Genomic DNA, 17,194 nt, shown 5'->3' on the forward strand with positions numbered 1-17,194 from the left:
CAGGTAGAGTGTGTTACCTTATTTCGAATACCACATGTAATGCTCCTTCAAGTGGACCATTTAACATTGCCAGTGTTGAGAATGTGTACTGAAAAAACAGACAAACAATTCTGAGTGTCTTCACCATGAGTGCTTTGTGTGCTTGCAAAGTCACTAGTGCCACTCACTGTGATAGTTTGCATGTTGTGATGATCTACTTAAAGATAATCACCTACTTCACTGAATCAGTTCAAGGAGAGATGCTTACATGCTGTCACATATGATTTATACATATTTTCCTTCTACTACAATTGATTTACTTCCTTGTTTGATATTTTTGGTATTTGTAAAGAAAATGGCTGCTTATTTATTTGACATAATCAAAAGACTGCTTGATTTAAGCAAGGCACTGGTTCTCAAAGATGGCAAGACTTCTTCCTTATTAACTGTGGCAAATCACTTTACCATTATTGCAACAGTGTTCCCTTTGACTGCCAATGGAGCTAGATGGCCCACTCCCTACAATTGTATTATGAGATCACATGATACTTCTTCTTTATTTTTTTTCTAAGCCTAATGTCTTCATGACACAGTTAAGCACACCTAATTGATTCACATTTTCATGTTCATGGTGGTGGCGCACTTTTATCAATTCAGTGATCTTGTACCATCTGACAGGCAGATTGGAATATTTCCAGGCTCACAGTTAAATAAGGTAAGACAAGGCTGGGCTCTGCCACTCCATCACAAACCCACTGAGGAGTGCAGTGGTACTAACAGGTACAAGGGGTTACCCCCAAGCAAATATGGGTATAAACCTCTGTGTTTTCTTAGAGAATGAGACCTGCTTTGACAATAGATTTTGACCTTGTAAAATATATGTTGCATCAGTCAATAAAGATCACAGTTCAATTATTTAAAGATTAATGTAATATCTTGAGGTTCATTTTCCATGCACAAAAGATTATATGGCAAATCGTAAAAGCTTTGGTTTGGTTGAGGGTCGGTGAGAGAGATGGAAGATAAAGTCTGATTAGATGCATATCCATACAAATCTTTAACTACTGGGACAGAGGACATCCTATTACAAGGAAAATCTGATAAGTATCTGATGTTACTTTTTTTTTTTTTTTTTTAAAGATAACAGTTGTTTTTAAACTTATACTTACTGGCATTCTGCAAAATGACACACAAAATGTATCTGTTTAACAGTCTGTTGTTCTGTCTTAACATATGGTATCAATATCCTGAAATGTTTCCTGAGAGCAGCTGTTGTTGGATTCAATGAATTTCCAGATTTTGGCATCAAAACAGTTAAATCTGCTGTGGTACCTCTGCTCAACCAAACTGCTAAGTACTTCCAGCCATACACTGCATAGCTTGAAAATCCATCTGATAGAGCGGTTTACCTGCAAATGGACAAAACGGACTTCTCCTTATGGAGATTAGTAATATGCAAACAGTTTTGTGTTTTTGTTTTTAAAGATATGTATAAGGGTGCTTTTCATTTAAAACAGAATCTTTTTTTTAAACCATCCTCTATTTTTGTCTTTTTTTTTAAGTTAAGGCTAGAGAAAAGTAATACTGAGGACTAAACACAAGAGGCAAGTTTTTTGTAAAAGCAAATCAACAAATAAGTGGGACTGTGCACCTGCTGTGTTCATGCTGTGCCCTGGTGTGCCTAACAGTAGGCACCAGGGTTATGCCTTCACTGGCAGTTTTGCAGGGTAGTGCAGCTGAATTGGCAAAGCATCAAATCACGAACAAAATCTTCACAGAACAACATGAGTCTTTCCACATTAGGCAGACAATCTTTGCAAAACCACACAGGCGGGAAGTGTCCTGACTTTCAGAAGGTGCTTCTTTATTTAATTTATTTTTTCTTCCACCCTGATGCCCAGAACACCAGCTCACTAACAGGCTTTTCCTCAAAAATGAGTTGCTAAATTTCACCTCTGCAGAGCCCAGTGGGGAGGAGCCAGGAGTCTCATCCCACACTCCAGTCTCATTCAATTTGGAATTCATACAGCAGAACATTCGCTTTTGCCTGTCCCATGAAGACAGCGGTGCGGGTCAGCGCCCGGTGGAAATGGCGTATGTGTCTAAGGCCCCTGCTGCTTCTAAGATTCATTCTCCTCCACTGAAGGAGCTGCCCCCCCCCCCTCTCGCTGCTGCTCCTGTCACTCAAGGAGCACCTAAGCTTTCCTCACAAGAGTGCGTGCCTCAAGCAAGCCACCCCAAGCAAGCGACAGACAAACAGTCCTACACATCTGTGATCTGCTCTCCCAACACTAATGAAAATGTCTAAGTTCCACAACAGTGATGTGCTGAGGTAAGGCACCCCTGTGTGTACTGAAACAGGGAGGGACAGTGAAGGGTTGCCCCACACCTGCTGGGATGGAGTAAATGTAGCCGTTTGTAGAATTTATCTTTGCTTGACCAAAGTATTTAACACAACAGGCAGGTCCTTAAATGGTACAGTTATTTGCCAGTTTAAACTTGTTTGTACTGACATGCCAGTTTACAATGTCAGAATGCATGTGGGAGTTGATTAGTGAGAAGTTTTAAACTAAAGATCTAATCTTACAAATAAGGAAACATTATTGGGATGAGGCTATTACTGCATATGCATTGGATGCAGAGCTAATGTAATGTCCTAATAGTATAATATTAATTATAAGCTAATTGTCAATAATGGCTTCATTAGCACATGTCAAATCTTAAGAATTCTTAATGTTCATCCATACAAGACTGTAAATAACAGAGTTCCCCACACTGTTTGTGGCTAAAGTGCATATGACTAATGATAAGAGTGTGTGTTTGGCAGTAGTGATTAGGACAATTATGATATCCTCTCACCCAGAGATATAACTACTGACCCACCTTGATGGCAGTGGAGGCGATCTGGAGGTGGTGCAGCTTGCGCAATGTGCTCTCGCGGTCTATGAAGTAGGAGGCAGCCAGCTGGTGGAGGGCCTCCAGAGTCACAGCCGTGCTGTTGCTGGTGTAGTCGCTCACCTCTGCTTTCTTGCTAAGCTTTCTCTTATCCACAAATATGGTTAGGGCCTCTTCTCCTGAAAGTGAAAGGAAAATTACTGAAATCTCCCAAGCTGTTTTTGCAATGACAACTCTTCAAAGAACATATTTTCATGATTGTGAGACTATATTATATAGATTATAGATTATATTGTGATCATTGTAGTGGTATACCTTAAATAAGAAATGATGTAAAGTGATTATATGTGACTGAAATGTATTATGGTACTATTTGAAGAATATGTACTAATACATAGTGATGAACAAGTCTGCTATATGCTCCAGCAGAAAATGTCTTCTCTCATCAGTGGGGAGAATAAAGGTGAATATAATGAGTTTTTGATTTGTAGTTGTCATAAATGCATTTGAATAGAATAAACCGAATGTTCTCTTCAATCAAATATATTCCCTTGTGATATCTGCTTCCACTGTTTCCATTTCCTCTAAGAATGTTTACATCATAAGACTCTTTTCATGACCTAAAGCTATCTCCATGTTTTAGAACAGTCATAACTATATTACTTCATGAATGAAATAAGCTCTAGTCTATGCCCAGATATTCAGTCTTTATCAAAGTCATATCTCAGACACAAGGCAGAAACTTGGCTCTTTGTTGTCACATTCTTGCACATTGCACAATATTCCTTGTTTACCAAGGCAATGGAGGTCACATTAGTTGTGCGCCTCTAGGAGTTTTACATAACATGGGATACATACGTTAGTGCAACCTTCAGTAGGCTGAGTCACATGCATTAATCGACAAAGTGTGGGTCTCACAGAGGAAAGTTATTTCAGACATGAATCTAGGCTTTGCTACCAAAAGAATCCTGTCACTGTTACATTGAAGCTATGTAGCTGCATGTGGCTCCCACATTCCACTCTACTCTAGGTAAATATAGGGCACTGGGAAACATGCATGCCACCAGTCTTTCCCTGGTTTAACCTAGTACAAACTAGAGGAGAAATATGTATGAGCACAGATTATATTTGTATTTGTTTTTCTGTGTCTTTCAATACAGACCAGAGCTTACACATATCTGGTTAAAACTGCCTGCAATGATTAATATCCATGCTGCAAAAATATATAGAATCCAAGTATATTTTTGTTTATTCCTCTGGGTAAAAATTGCGTGTCTGTTCTTATGTACATATGTTCTTATGATATGGCTTAGAGCTGCACATAATACATCTCTACCTCCTAGCGTTGCTGAGAGGAGAAAGTGAGTTCCATATTTCTTGATAAGGTTGTCAGTTATTAGCTGGACGGAGGGTCTGCGTCCCAGGAGTCGAATGTTCCGGATAAACTCCGGAGTGAGGGGTAAGGGGGAGTCCAGGAAATCCCTTCGCTCCACAGCCAAGTTATTCACTTTCCATCGGCCAAACTCCCTGCAAGAGGATAAAAGATGCAGTAAACAAACCTGCTTCAAATGATCTGTTTTTATTAACACATCTCTACTCCTGCAGCAGAGAGGGAAAAGGTGAGTGTAGCAGGGCAAACATAACTGGTGCCAGACTGCATCATTGGTTTTAAATTCCAAGAGCAGGTTTTATTTGGAGGATGAACACCACACAGAGGGAGATGATTCAGGACTCATAGCCCTAAGGTGATGTGCTTAATAAACTCATCATTGAAATCTGCACTGACAGGAAGATCCATAGAAGTCTACCTAGCGATGACATCTACAGTATATCAGAATGTTAAAAATAAAGGAAAATCCATGGAAAAGCCTCACAAATGAAGACAAATAACCTTGGTCTTGGGATGCATACATTTTATAAATATTCATCATACACTGGAGAATATTCACCTAGAAACTAATTAGTTATGCTATGAAATTAGGTATAATTAATTGAAGAGTTCAAGCACTTCTGACTAAAGAGCTTTTGCTACTTTTGGATTCAATGTCATAAATTACTTTAAATAGGTTTTCTCCTACTTGATGATGCATTACGTTGTTTACATAAAAGGTACATTTTGCATTCATTTTTAAGCAAATAAATAAGCAAGCTCTTTTGTCACCCCTTCACTTTTCATTTTATTCCTTATTTCCTTCTCAACTCTCCTCATCAAGTGGAATCACCCATAAATTAAAAAAAACCAAGCATTTTCAGAGGGTAATAAGATCTCCTTGCCATGAATCTCACACATCCTTAGAGTACTCACCAATGATGGCATATTCCCCACTTGCCTTTAGTCATCTGAAAAATGGTGGGCAGCCTCATACCCAGGTGATGGATGGAGCTGACATGACCTTTTGAAAGGAGATCTATCACTTTAAATCAGAAGTAATGACAGGAGCCTCCTGACCAGATGCTTGATTGATTCATTCCAGAAAATACTCTTAATTCCTTCTGCTGTTTTGCAATTCATAAGAGGCAAAATAGAATTACATGAAATCACATTAGGATTAAAGTGCATGCTACTGTCTGGTTCAAGTTGTTTTGTTCTGGATAAGATATTTAATAAGATATATAAATATAACTGCTGTGAACCACTCAATATACCTGGCATGAGCTGTTACATCAGATGGGGTAGGGGCTACTGGCTTTATGAAATTTGATGATTTATCTCAATTTCACTTAGCATTATCATAAGCCACATCTTCAACTAAACTGGCAGAGCTGGTTTGGGAGCAGTGGCTAGCCCTCAGCAGTTCAAAGGTTCTGAGCTAGTCCTCAGGAGCTCAAAGGTTCCCTGCAATGTAGAAGTAGGAGAAAATCTCCCTGTCATTTTGTTCCTCAGCTACTGCTGAGCATGATAAGCTTGCCTTTTCTTATCTTAAACATTTGTGAGTCCTTGTGGGTCTAACCCAAAACAGGGAGAGAAAGCAGTTTATTGGCAACTCTATGAATCACTTCCTGAAGCTACATAAGATGTTTATCATAGCCATCATCAGTCTCAACTCCATTACCAATCTATCAGTCTCCACTGCTGACACCTCCGTGGTCACATTTTTGTACCATGCTAAAGGAATCTTTATACTACACTAAAGATACTTAATTGATTTTTTTTCTGAGTTCTCATAAATGCATGTTATTACAGAAAAAAACAATATACAAAACAAGGTACTAAGAGCTAAGAGCTAGAATTGATCTTTTTCTCCTTCTTTGAGATAAGGATGATTAAAAAAAGATTTGGAATCTCTTTAATAAGCTTAACTATCATAGAAGGAGGTAGCATTTTATGACATGACCTTTAAAAAGCAATTTGTAGCTAAATTCCCCACTTCTGTTAGACAGAGAACTGTGAATATTTTATCTTTGTGTTCATCAGTGTCTATGGCAACAACCCTTTGGCAATGCATCAATTAAGCAGGTGGTGTACAGAAAACTCATATTTAGCTGTTATGAGCATAGAATCTTTTTCCAACACTCTTTATGTGATCCCCATAAACAAGGATGGCCATTTGTGAGAAAGAGCTCATTAAAATTCTTTCAAATTCAATCAAGTGAAAAGGTGGAAAATTGAAGTAGGGATGAGATGTTGCACTTTCATTACCCGGACATTGCTATTACACACCATTGTAACTAGAAGGACCACTTCTGGTAATTTATCTTCTCTGTGTCATTGAAGATTATTAAAATTTGGCAGAAAAACAATGCCATGCTTGGAGATAGAGCTGGCTGTGAAAATAATATTGTCACTTTTAATCTTTCCTGGTATGTTTTGCACTGAAATTATCAGCATATTAATAGAGTGGAAATAGGTAGAGAAGTTTGTGTTAAAGCACTGCTCAGACCCTGTGCCATAAAAGTTAGACAGAAGAACATATTCTGGTATTGAGAGATCAGATCTCAGAAATAAGCAATCAGATCTCAGAAATAAGAACAACATGAGACTTCTCCAACAGAGACATTAACCTGTAACACCATTATTATCTGTCTCATTCTCTTATATCTGCTCACATTTTGCATGCAGTGAACGTAGCTGGCATACAGAGATCAGGCAAATCTGAACATTTTGATAGCCTGTCTATTTGTCAGCAAGTGATATAAGGCTTTTTTGCATGTTTCTTGTGAACAGACCAAAAATACCAACACAATCTGTGAAACCTTTATTGTGAAACAGAGTTCAGATAATAACAGCATTTGCATGCTCTGCTGATTATCTCTACCTTATATTCCTTTAAGTATCCCAGTAACTAAAATCCTAAGCAAGTGTTGTGGATATCAAGTGAGATTAATGTGAATTTGGCACTTCCAAGGAGAAAATAAAGCTGTTGCTCATACAAGCTCTCTGTGCTGGAATAATGTCACTTCTCTGTCAAGGAGTGATTGTCCGTTTCAAACACAACCTTGCTCATAACAGGAGCCTCTCAAAGGAATTACGATAATGCAGAGTAATAAGTATTAAGAAGTCACTAATCGCATGGGCACATACGACTATTAATCTTGCAAAGTATTCACTGAAAATTCTGCTGCAAAATTGTTTTCAGCCTATGAAAAATTCCAGCGTTTTAATATCTGAGAATATGGAGGAATTCATAGAGAAATTCCCACAAATCCATAGATGTCAGCTGTAGCTGCTCACTGAAATATTTAATATCTGTCTCTGCAGTTAGGGATATGGTTTATAATGTATTGCTACTAAATTTAAGTGCAAGAGTGTATGCTCATGCTCTAGCAAATGATTCATTTAGCTGTGCAGAAATCAACAATTTTTTATATATACACATGGCAGAATATTCATGTTGCTGCAAGGTTCAGATATTAATGATACATAAATGTAGAAGACATGAAGAAAAATTAGAATTAATTTAAAAACAAAAAAACAGTACAACTGTAGTGGTCACTATGAAGACATCATGCGGTTAACACATTTTTCATCTCATTTTTAGTGTTATCAAGTGTGTCTTATCAATTGTGTCTTACATATTTACTAGGAGGACAATATTTGTGGCCCCTTACTCTACCTGATCTACCATGTAAGCTACAGGAGCACTAATGAATTAATAAATTTATTGATCAGTGTCTGCTGAAATATACATCACATGCTTAGTTCTAGCAATATCAATTTAGAAGACAGATGTGAAGAGCCTTATTATGGCATTTGCTGAGAAGCATGTATGAGTACTGAGTGTTCAGGAGTATTTTTTGTGCTCTTGTGGGTTGCAGATGTCCTTTAATGTAGATTGGTGATTGTGATTAGAGGTTGTTCAGGCTAGGCACACTTCAAAATGTCACTCTCTAAGGCTCCAAGTTAGCAAATGACAATAATCATTCCAGAATTATAATGAATTTCATTGAACTCAGCATTGCGACATGAAACAAACATGTTAATTCATAAATTATGTACAATTCGTGACTTACAGGGTCTTGAAAAATTATTCATACCCCTTGAACTTTTCCACATTTTTTCATGTTACACCTATAAATTTAAATTTTATTCGGATTTTATTTGATAAACCAACACAAAGTAGCAAGTAACTGTGAAGTGAAAAGAAAATGATACATGGTTTTCAAATGTTTTAATAAATAAAAATATGGAAAGTATAGCGTGCATTTGTATTCAGCCCCCTGTACTCTGATACCCCTAAATAACATCCAGTGTGACCAATTGCCTTCAAAGGTCACCAAATTAGCAAATATAGTCCACCTGTGTGTAATTTATTCTTAGTATAACTACAGCTGTTTTGTGAAGACCTCAGAGATTTGTTAGAAAACATTAGTGATCAAACAGAATCTTGAAAACCAAGGAACACACCAGACATGTCAGGGATAAAGTTGTGGAGAAATATAAAGCAGGGTTAGGCTATAAAAAAACCCCCAAGATTTGAACATCTCACGGAGCACAATCCATCATCCAAAATTGGAAGGAGTATGGCACAACTGCAAACCTACCAAGACATGGCCGTCCACCTAAACTGACAGCCCAGGCAAGGAGAGCTTAGAGAAGCTACTTAGAGAAGCAGCCAAGAGGTCCATGGTCACTCTGGAGGAGGTGCAGAGATCCAAAGCTTATGTGGGACAATCTGTCCACAGGCCAATTATTAGCCGTGTACTCCAGAAATCTGGCCTTTACGGAAGAGTGGCAAGAAGAGAGCCATTTTTAAAAACAAGAAGTCTTGTTTGCAGTTTGCCACAAGCCATGTAGTGGACACAACAAACATGTGGAAGAAGGTTCTCTGGTCAGATGAGACCAAAGTTGAACTTTTTGGCCTAAATGCAAAACGCTATGTGTGGTGGAAAACTAATACTGAACATCATCATGAACACAACATCCCTACATTTAAACATGGTGGTGCCAGCATCATGCTGTGGGGATGCTTTTCTTCAGCAGGGACAGGAAAGCTGGTCAGAGTTGATGGGAAAATGGATGGAGCTAAATACAGGGCAATCCTGGAGGAAAACCTGTTAGAGGCTGCAAAAGACCTGAGACTGGGGCAGAGGTTCACATTCTAGCAGGACAATGACCCTAAACATATAACCAGAGCTAAATCCCATTGGGAATCTGTGGCAAGACTTGAACATTGCTGTTCACAGACTCTCCATCCAATCTGACTGATATTGAGCCATTTTGCAAAGAATGGGCAAAAATTTCAGCCTGTAGATGTGCAAAGCTGGCAGAGACATACCCCAAAAGACTTGCAGCTGTAATTACAGTGAAAGGTGGTCCTACAAAGTATTGAGTCAAGGAGGCTGAATACAAATGCACGCTACACTTTCCAGATTTTTATTTCTTAAAAAATTTGAAAACCATGTATCTTTTCACTTCACAACTACTTGGTACTTTGTGTTCATCACATAAAATCTCAGTAAAATATAAATTTTTAAGTCTGTAAGTGTAACATGAAAAAATGTGGAAAAGTTCAAGGGGTATGAATACTTTTTCCAGGCCCTGTACTGCATCTTTGAAGGTGATCAATATCACTGTATTTATTACACACTTTATACAAAGCATACAGTAGTACTTCATCATATAACATTTCACTTATAATACACACTAACATGTGATGTATTTGAACTTCTGTACTTTTATTACTTTGTAAATCAAGAAATTGCATGTTTGAACAGTCACAAGTTAATTTATTAGAAACACCTACCTTGTACTTGCCATCATAGGGCACTTTATTACATACATCTATCATGCGGGTGCATTTTATAAGTGCATGTTACAGACTCAACCCAAACTGGTCACTCTAAGAACTCAGCTGATCAGATATCATCTGGGTGGCAGAACATTCTCATCTCAAAGTAGCAGTGTTATTACAAGTTTATCAGGTACATGGGTGTTTTTGGGGTTTGCTTTTGAGTGGGCTTCCAACCAAAAATATCCAGTCAATAGTGGTCTTGTGGTCAGAAACTGACAACTGAGAATATAGCACTGATGACCAATGAGAACAGGGCACTGATGAAGGACCCTATCTAGACAAAGAAACACACACACACACACACACACACACACACACACACACACACACACACACACACACACACTAATGATTGTTATTTGTTATGAATGAAGGAATGAAGACTAAAGGCATTTGATACTCATAGGCAATAAATACAGTAAATAATATATAAATAGTTTATAAATATATAAATAAATACATACATTTTAAAAATGTTGGAGGGATAACACTTGTGCTGCATTTATAGGTCAGTCACCTGAAGTATTCACAGAACAATATAAAACCAGGTATTTCTGAAAGCTATTATTCAAACTAGGAAAATTTGGAAATAAGAGCATACAATTTTTTTTATATTTAATATTAAATAAATTGTAATATATTTAATTGTTGTACTAATATTTGCTTATCAATTTTACAACCAAGTACTACATATTCCAAAACAGCAGGAGTTGTCACCCAAGACCCTCAAACAAACCAGAAATAGCCTATCAAAAATAAAATTAAATAACTGAATGAGTGGTTTCTTTCCTTAATCATCTTCAGGGGAGACACTGATTAGTCACTATGTTTAAACAAATAGATCATATAGTTCACAAATAATGCACAGCAAAAGGAGAAAACAGCACCATAAATAAAAAAGAAATGTATATGAGCATAAATTATTCTGCATTTGGCTGAATGCAATGTACATACAGTAATCTTATGAAGCATGCAATCTTCTGTTGCTGATCCATCAGGCAATTTCAAACCATGGTGTCATTTTATTACAACTTAAAATTGGTTCTGTGTACAGAGGCACACGGACAGAGGCCGACAGAAGGCTAGGGATATTAGATCATGCAGGTCTCTGTAGCACTTAATTGAACTTTAATGAACTATACCGAATTTGACCCTGAGTTGTTGATCAGCGTTATATGTCATGCTTCTGACACCATTCATGCAAGCTTCTAGAACTCTTTGAATTCCATGTTTCATTTTTATGCACATCATGTACTGTATTAATGTTTTGTGCTAAAATATATCATACATTTGCTTTACTATGGCTTAATGCTGCACTTCGTAAGTTGTTTAGTTGTTGTCATTTCCTAGCATGGAGGTTCTCTCTTTGTACAAAAGAAACTAATCTGTAAGGGGTACACTTGAACACAGTTTTTGTAATAGCCCTGAAGCCTACTGTCACAATGCAGGTAGCTAGATGTGTTGATAAAACACTTAGCAAGAGGAAAGCAGAGGATGCAGCTGCACATTGATCTCATTAGGTTTCAGGGGTCCCTTGCCAAGGACAGTCACAATTTAAACCCAATTTAAGGCTGGACTATTAAGTATATTATTAACTGGCTTCAGTTATCACCAAGAAGTGCATAAAAAATATGTCAAAATCCTTTTTGTCATAGATTATGTAGAAATTCTTTTTTAAAAATCAATTAATCAAATAAGCGTTTGCCCATCACTTTGCTTCACACTATAAGAGTCAATTTCATGTACAGCAGAAGTATTTGTAATTTTTAATGTTTGCAGCTAAATTATTATTACGTCTCAGGACTGGCACACTGGGGATAAACAGCAGACCATGACTTCATCACATCAGCCTTGCATAACCAATACTTCTCATGGGATCCAGATGATTGTGTAAACATGCTGCTTCTCCTGAGCAAACACCTTCAGGGCCACCATTAAGCTATCCATATAATAATTAACTATTGGGTACTATGGGAAATGCTTTTGGAGTGCAGTCACAGTTGTTACTATGTATAACAAAGACATGACGGTGAACCCAAAAGGCACGCACATGCACGCACACCACACATACACACACACACACTTTTATATTTAAGCTATATCTGTGCCACATTGGTTGAAGTGGAATATGGGAGAGTATAGTGGCAACAAACATCTTTTCAGTCAATCATATTACTCTTAAATCTTAAAATCTTTATAGAGTGGTATGTGATATGTCACAAAATGTACGTGTCATGTTATTTCATGCAGCTCTGAAAATTATGTGGATAAATTAGTCTTGAATTCTAGGCAATACTATATTGAATATGAATAATAAATAATCCACAACTCTGGAATACGTCCACCTTCTTGAGGGACATCAATATTTTTTTCTACAAATTACAGGCATATAGAAGGTGACTGGTAAAACAAGCCTCCCAAGTGGCCAATTAGTTTCCTGTAATAAAAACAACATGCTGCATGCCTGATAGATCAAGCTCATACTATAATTTGTTGATTATACATATTGTTCAGAAATCAGCAACTTCCAATAAATGCACTGACACTCTTTTGATGTGTCAGTCAAATGAATATGACATACTTCAAAAAGGGCAGATTCAAACTTGCTTTTTAATATCTATTGTGGTGAAGACATTTATCACAAGAGATGTCTTTACTGGGTTGTAATTGTTCAATACTCAGCTAGCTCACCAACATCGCTGATTGCATCTTAAATTAGGTATGGTTTTGTTTTGTTAATAGACTGCAATATTTCACTGTTTTCCTCATTAATACATTTATACCTGAGCAACATGAATATTCGGCAATGAAGATAGGGGTGATAAAATTGCATAGTACAAACGTTGGACATGTATTGAAAACATCCACATTTATAGCTCACATTCACACATATATATATATAAACACTCTTATGCTGGGAATTAAACTTTGCTAGCAATTTGCTCTTGCAAAACACATATAGGAGTACAAATAACAAAGTCAGAATTATTCCAGTTCAAAGATGAGGAGTATTAGTTGACCAACAGAAGTATGTTTATTATGTATGTGTATCTTACCTGTATATTTTGTACCGGGTGCAAAAACCCTGACGGTTTCTCTCCACAAAGTCAGCATACTCCTGTGAGTGGTGGAAGGGGCCCTTGTCTGAGAGGAGCCAGTCTAGGGGCCCAGTAGGTCCCTGCTCAGCCAGAGTGGCAGAAGCAGCCAACCAGCAATGGAGGCTGAGAGACAGCAGCTTCTTCCATAGAGCCATGGGGAAGCCAGACAGCACAGGCTTTCAGTAGCACAGGCACTGAGGTGAGAGCACACTCCACCACACAGAATGGGACATCAGCATGGCCTCCTGTCCCAGAATGTACACCTGCACACACACACACACACACACACACACACACACACACACACACACACACACACACACACACACACACACACACACACACACACAAACACAAAACAAAAGTAATTAGCCAGAAATTTTCCATCTTTCTTAAGGCTATAAACACTGCCTCAGGACAATGAACTGGACTGAGGAGAAAGATTATTCATTATGGGAATAATCTCTTTATCAAAAATTGAAATAAAATATTCACTCAAAGGCTTTCTATAGATAATGATTGCTTTTTTTCTTCCAGAGGAAAAAAAAAGTATCAAAAAACTAATTTCCTAATTCAACTACCAGCTGTTGTGGTGGGATTATGTTACCATATCCATTCAGTCTATCCAATGTAATGACACAAATTACATTATTACATTAAATTTACAAAAGAAAATCCCTCACAAATTAATACATATAACTCGTTATAATCCATACTTTAAAATACAGTGCTTTCCAGATTGAATGGCTTCATTGGTAAAGACCAACACAATAAATTTGTGTTAGTTATTGACATCTCTAGAAAAATCTATTTGACATACAGTGATACATTCACATTTTATCTTTTCATGCACACCTAAGTCTTTCATACTCTTGGTTATCCATAAATTCATTTTTGAATTGTGCATATAAGTAAGGTGAAATGCAGGCCAAAAAAAATAAAGAAGACAAAGGGGCAGTAAAAAGGTTAGCTTTTATGCCACTGCACAGCAATGATGATTGCTCAAGGGTCATAACTTAGTTCAATTGTCAACTGGAGGCACTGCCTTCATCCTAGAGTGTCTAAAGCTACAATTTCTCTATACTGACAATTTATTTGGTAGGCTTACCAAGAGAAAGCTTGTGATGTAAATGAACCACAAACATATGACCCAAGGTATGCAGATACCTGATCATCTGACTATATTGAGCAATGTCAGACAAGAAGGCCTGGCTCACAATTGAGGTTCCAATTCATCCCAAAGGTGATGAGTGGGGCTAAGGTCAGGGCTCTGTGTAGGCTCTATGTGATTCATCGCTCTAGAGAACACATTTCCAATGCTCCAGAATCCATTGATGGCAAGCTTTAAACCACTCCAGCCAGTACTTCACATTGCACATAGTGATTTTAGGCTTGTGTGCAGCTGCACGGACACTCATTGAATTAAGCTCCTGATGCACAGTTGTTGTACTGATGTTGCTTCTAGAGGCAGTATCAAACTCTGTAGAAAATGATGCATTTGAACATACACAATTTTTATGTGCTATGCACTTCAGAGACGGGCAGCCCAACTTTGTGAGTTTGGGTCGTTTATTGCTTCATGGTTGAGCTGTTGGTCCTGGATGCTTCCATTTCACAATACTAGCACTTATGGTTGATCGGGGCAGATCTAGCAGGGTGGAAAATTCACAAAGTGACTTGTATCAAAGGTGGAATCCTATGAACACAGTCAAGTTTAAAGTCACTGAGCTCTTCAGTACAACCCATTCCAGTGCAAAAGTTTATCAATGGATATTGTATGATTATGTCTTTGATTTTATAAACCTGTTAGTAATGGGTGTAGCTGAAAGCTGAACATAAAGTTTCACATACTTTGGACCATGTAGTGTAAGTGCCTGTAGTTCAGTAAACATTTTTTGACATTTGGTTGAAACTAGGTTCTCCAGTAAGATGAGAAAAAAATCCAGATTCTAGAAGATATCATCAGAGGTGAGCCTGGTTTAAAAATGAGTCATGGCTTAGAGAAGCATGGAAGCAGCCTGGAACACAGGTGTGATTGTTTTTCTTCAAAAGGCCATGGAAAAGTTGTTAGGATTCCAAAATATGGATTCCAAAACATGCCAACAAGTTTTAGTTCTAGTTGACTCTGCCTGGAAGGCTAATGTTGAATCTTCTAGCAAGACAATGATCCAAAGCATGCCACAAAATCCAGACAAAAGATTCACTGACCACAGAATGAAGCTTCTGCAGCAGTCTTCCCAATTGCTTGACCTAAGCCCCACTGAACACCTGTGAGCTGAGCTCAAGAGAAGTGCTGACAAGCAAGGACCAAGGACTGAAAAATCTGGTGAAATTCTGTATGAATTAGACGTCTGTGGTGCCTGCTTCATATGCATTCTTTAACTACATCCAACATATAAGATAAAAAGAGACTCCTCATATCTTAGCAAACAAGATTACAGTATTTTTAAAATCAGTTTTACCTGACTGAAACATTGTCTCTTCAGTGTAATGTTAAGATAATAAAAACAATGATATTTTTCAAAACCTACTTTGGTTAGCTTTACCATGAATGACAATACTTCTGGAGAGTATTCCATTAATGATACATATAATGCTCCCACCTCCTCTATCTGAAATCTGTTTTTTTTTTTCCTCTTACTGTTCTACCTTTTTGTTCTGGTCCTGCTATTATTAATTTCCTTTTTTTGCCATGTGTTGTCAATCATTTCCTGAAGCCACGACTGAAGCAGATGTTGGAAAAGAGGCTCATTACTATATTATGATGACAACTGTCTGCCATGTGAGCAGATGTGTGGGTGGTCCTCAAATTTCATCCCGCTAATATTGTGTATCTGTAAAGACACATAGAGTTTATTAAAAGTGTTTAAGTCATAAAGAGGGTCTTTTGGTCTAAATTCATTTTTATTTCTTGTTGATATTCACATTACTGAAGGAATGACACTTCATATGCTGCATTGTGCACCGAAATAAATAAGTAAGAGATTCAAGCATTTTTTAGAATGCACGTTATCCATACAGGGGTTTAATATTTTGTAGGTTTACTTCATTGATGCTGACTAGAGTGGCATCAATTTACATGTAATTTAGCTCCGAAAGCTTCCTGATTATAGGGCTTTTAACTAGAGACAAGCACTAAGTGGACCTAGCTACAAAATATATCACCAATGGACCAAATAGGATAGGGTACATCAATGTTTGGGTTCCACTATTAAGACTATAATTAACCATATAATCCCGAGAGTACTATGATGAGCAATTTTCAATACACTGATAAAAATTCAGTGCTGACATTTATCACATAATAATGGTACTGTCACATGTAGAACCTGACAATTTCATATAAAATATTCAGGATAAAATTTAAATTGCATCAGAAACATGTAGGAATCCCTTGTGGTCAACTCACTGCCTTTATCCTTATTTAAGTCCTCTTTCGTATGCTGTGCTTCTAAGTGCTCATCTCATAAAACCTCACAATGTAATAGTCTGATAAGCAGATCCATAACAGGTTGAACACAACTCCAATCTGGCCTACAGCACTTCTGCTGTGATTATGGCAGATTTAAAAGCTGGCTTTTTTGCTGCATGACATCCAATTCTTCAACATAGACACCCGCACTCCTCCATGCATAATGATGAGCCTGCTCCAATGAAACACAAGTGCACAGCAGGGATCCCAGAACGTAGCATTATTTCGACGCTACGGTGAACCACAGAAAAAGGGGTGTGTAGCAATTCAGTGTTCCTCTGCTCATGTGCCAAATCATTGTTTATATGGTGCTCTTGAGAGCTTCACATTGATATTCTATTCGAATAACTTTATATCTTTAATATTTTCTTACTATTAGTTCTACTGAGTATTTAGTAATGCATCTGGATAAATAAAATCAGTATATGTCACTATTTTAAAGTCAATGAACAAGAACAGATGGAATAAAAATGGAATAACCACACCTAAAACAGAATAACAGCACCTGTATGACAATA

At 37.5% G+C, this 17,194-nt stretch overlaps 1 protein-coding gene across 1 annotated transcript in view; it reads right to left on the reverse strand.

Annotated features, from left to right (window-relative positions):
* brinp3a.2 (bone morphogenetic protein/retinoic acid inducible neural-specific 3a, tandem duplicate 2) overlaps positions 1 to 17,194 on the reverse strand; it is a 30,178-nt gene that overhangs the window by 6,551 nt on the left and 6,433 nt on the right. The window contains exons 2-4 of the mRNA XM_026998807.2: positions 13,163 to 13,467; positions 4,211 to 4,401; positions 2,863 to 3,053 (exon numbers count right to left, since the gene is read on the reverse strand). Coding sequence (XP_026854608.2) covers positions 2,863 to 3,053; positions 4,211 to 4,401; positions 13,163 to 13,359 — 579 coding nt within the window. The 5' untranslated portion in view covers positions 13,360 to 13,467. The remainder of the gene's footprint in view (positions 1 to 2,862; positions 3,054 to 4,210; positions 4,402 to 13,162; positions 13,468 to 17,194) is intronic.

Source organism: Electrophorus electricus, chromosome 3 (genome assembly GCF_013358815.1).
Source record: "Electrophorus electricus isolate fEleEle1 chromosome 3, fEleEle1.pri, whole genome shotgun sequence".
Lineage (NCBI taxonomy): Eukaryota > Metazoa > Chordata > Actinopteri > Gymnotiformes > Gymnotidae > Electrophorus > Electrophorus electricus.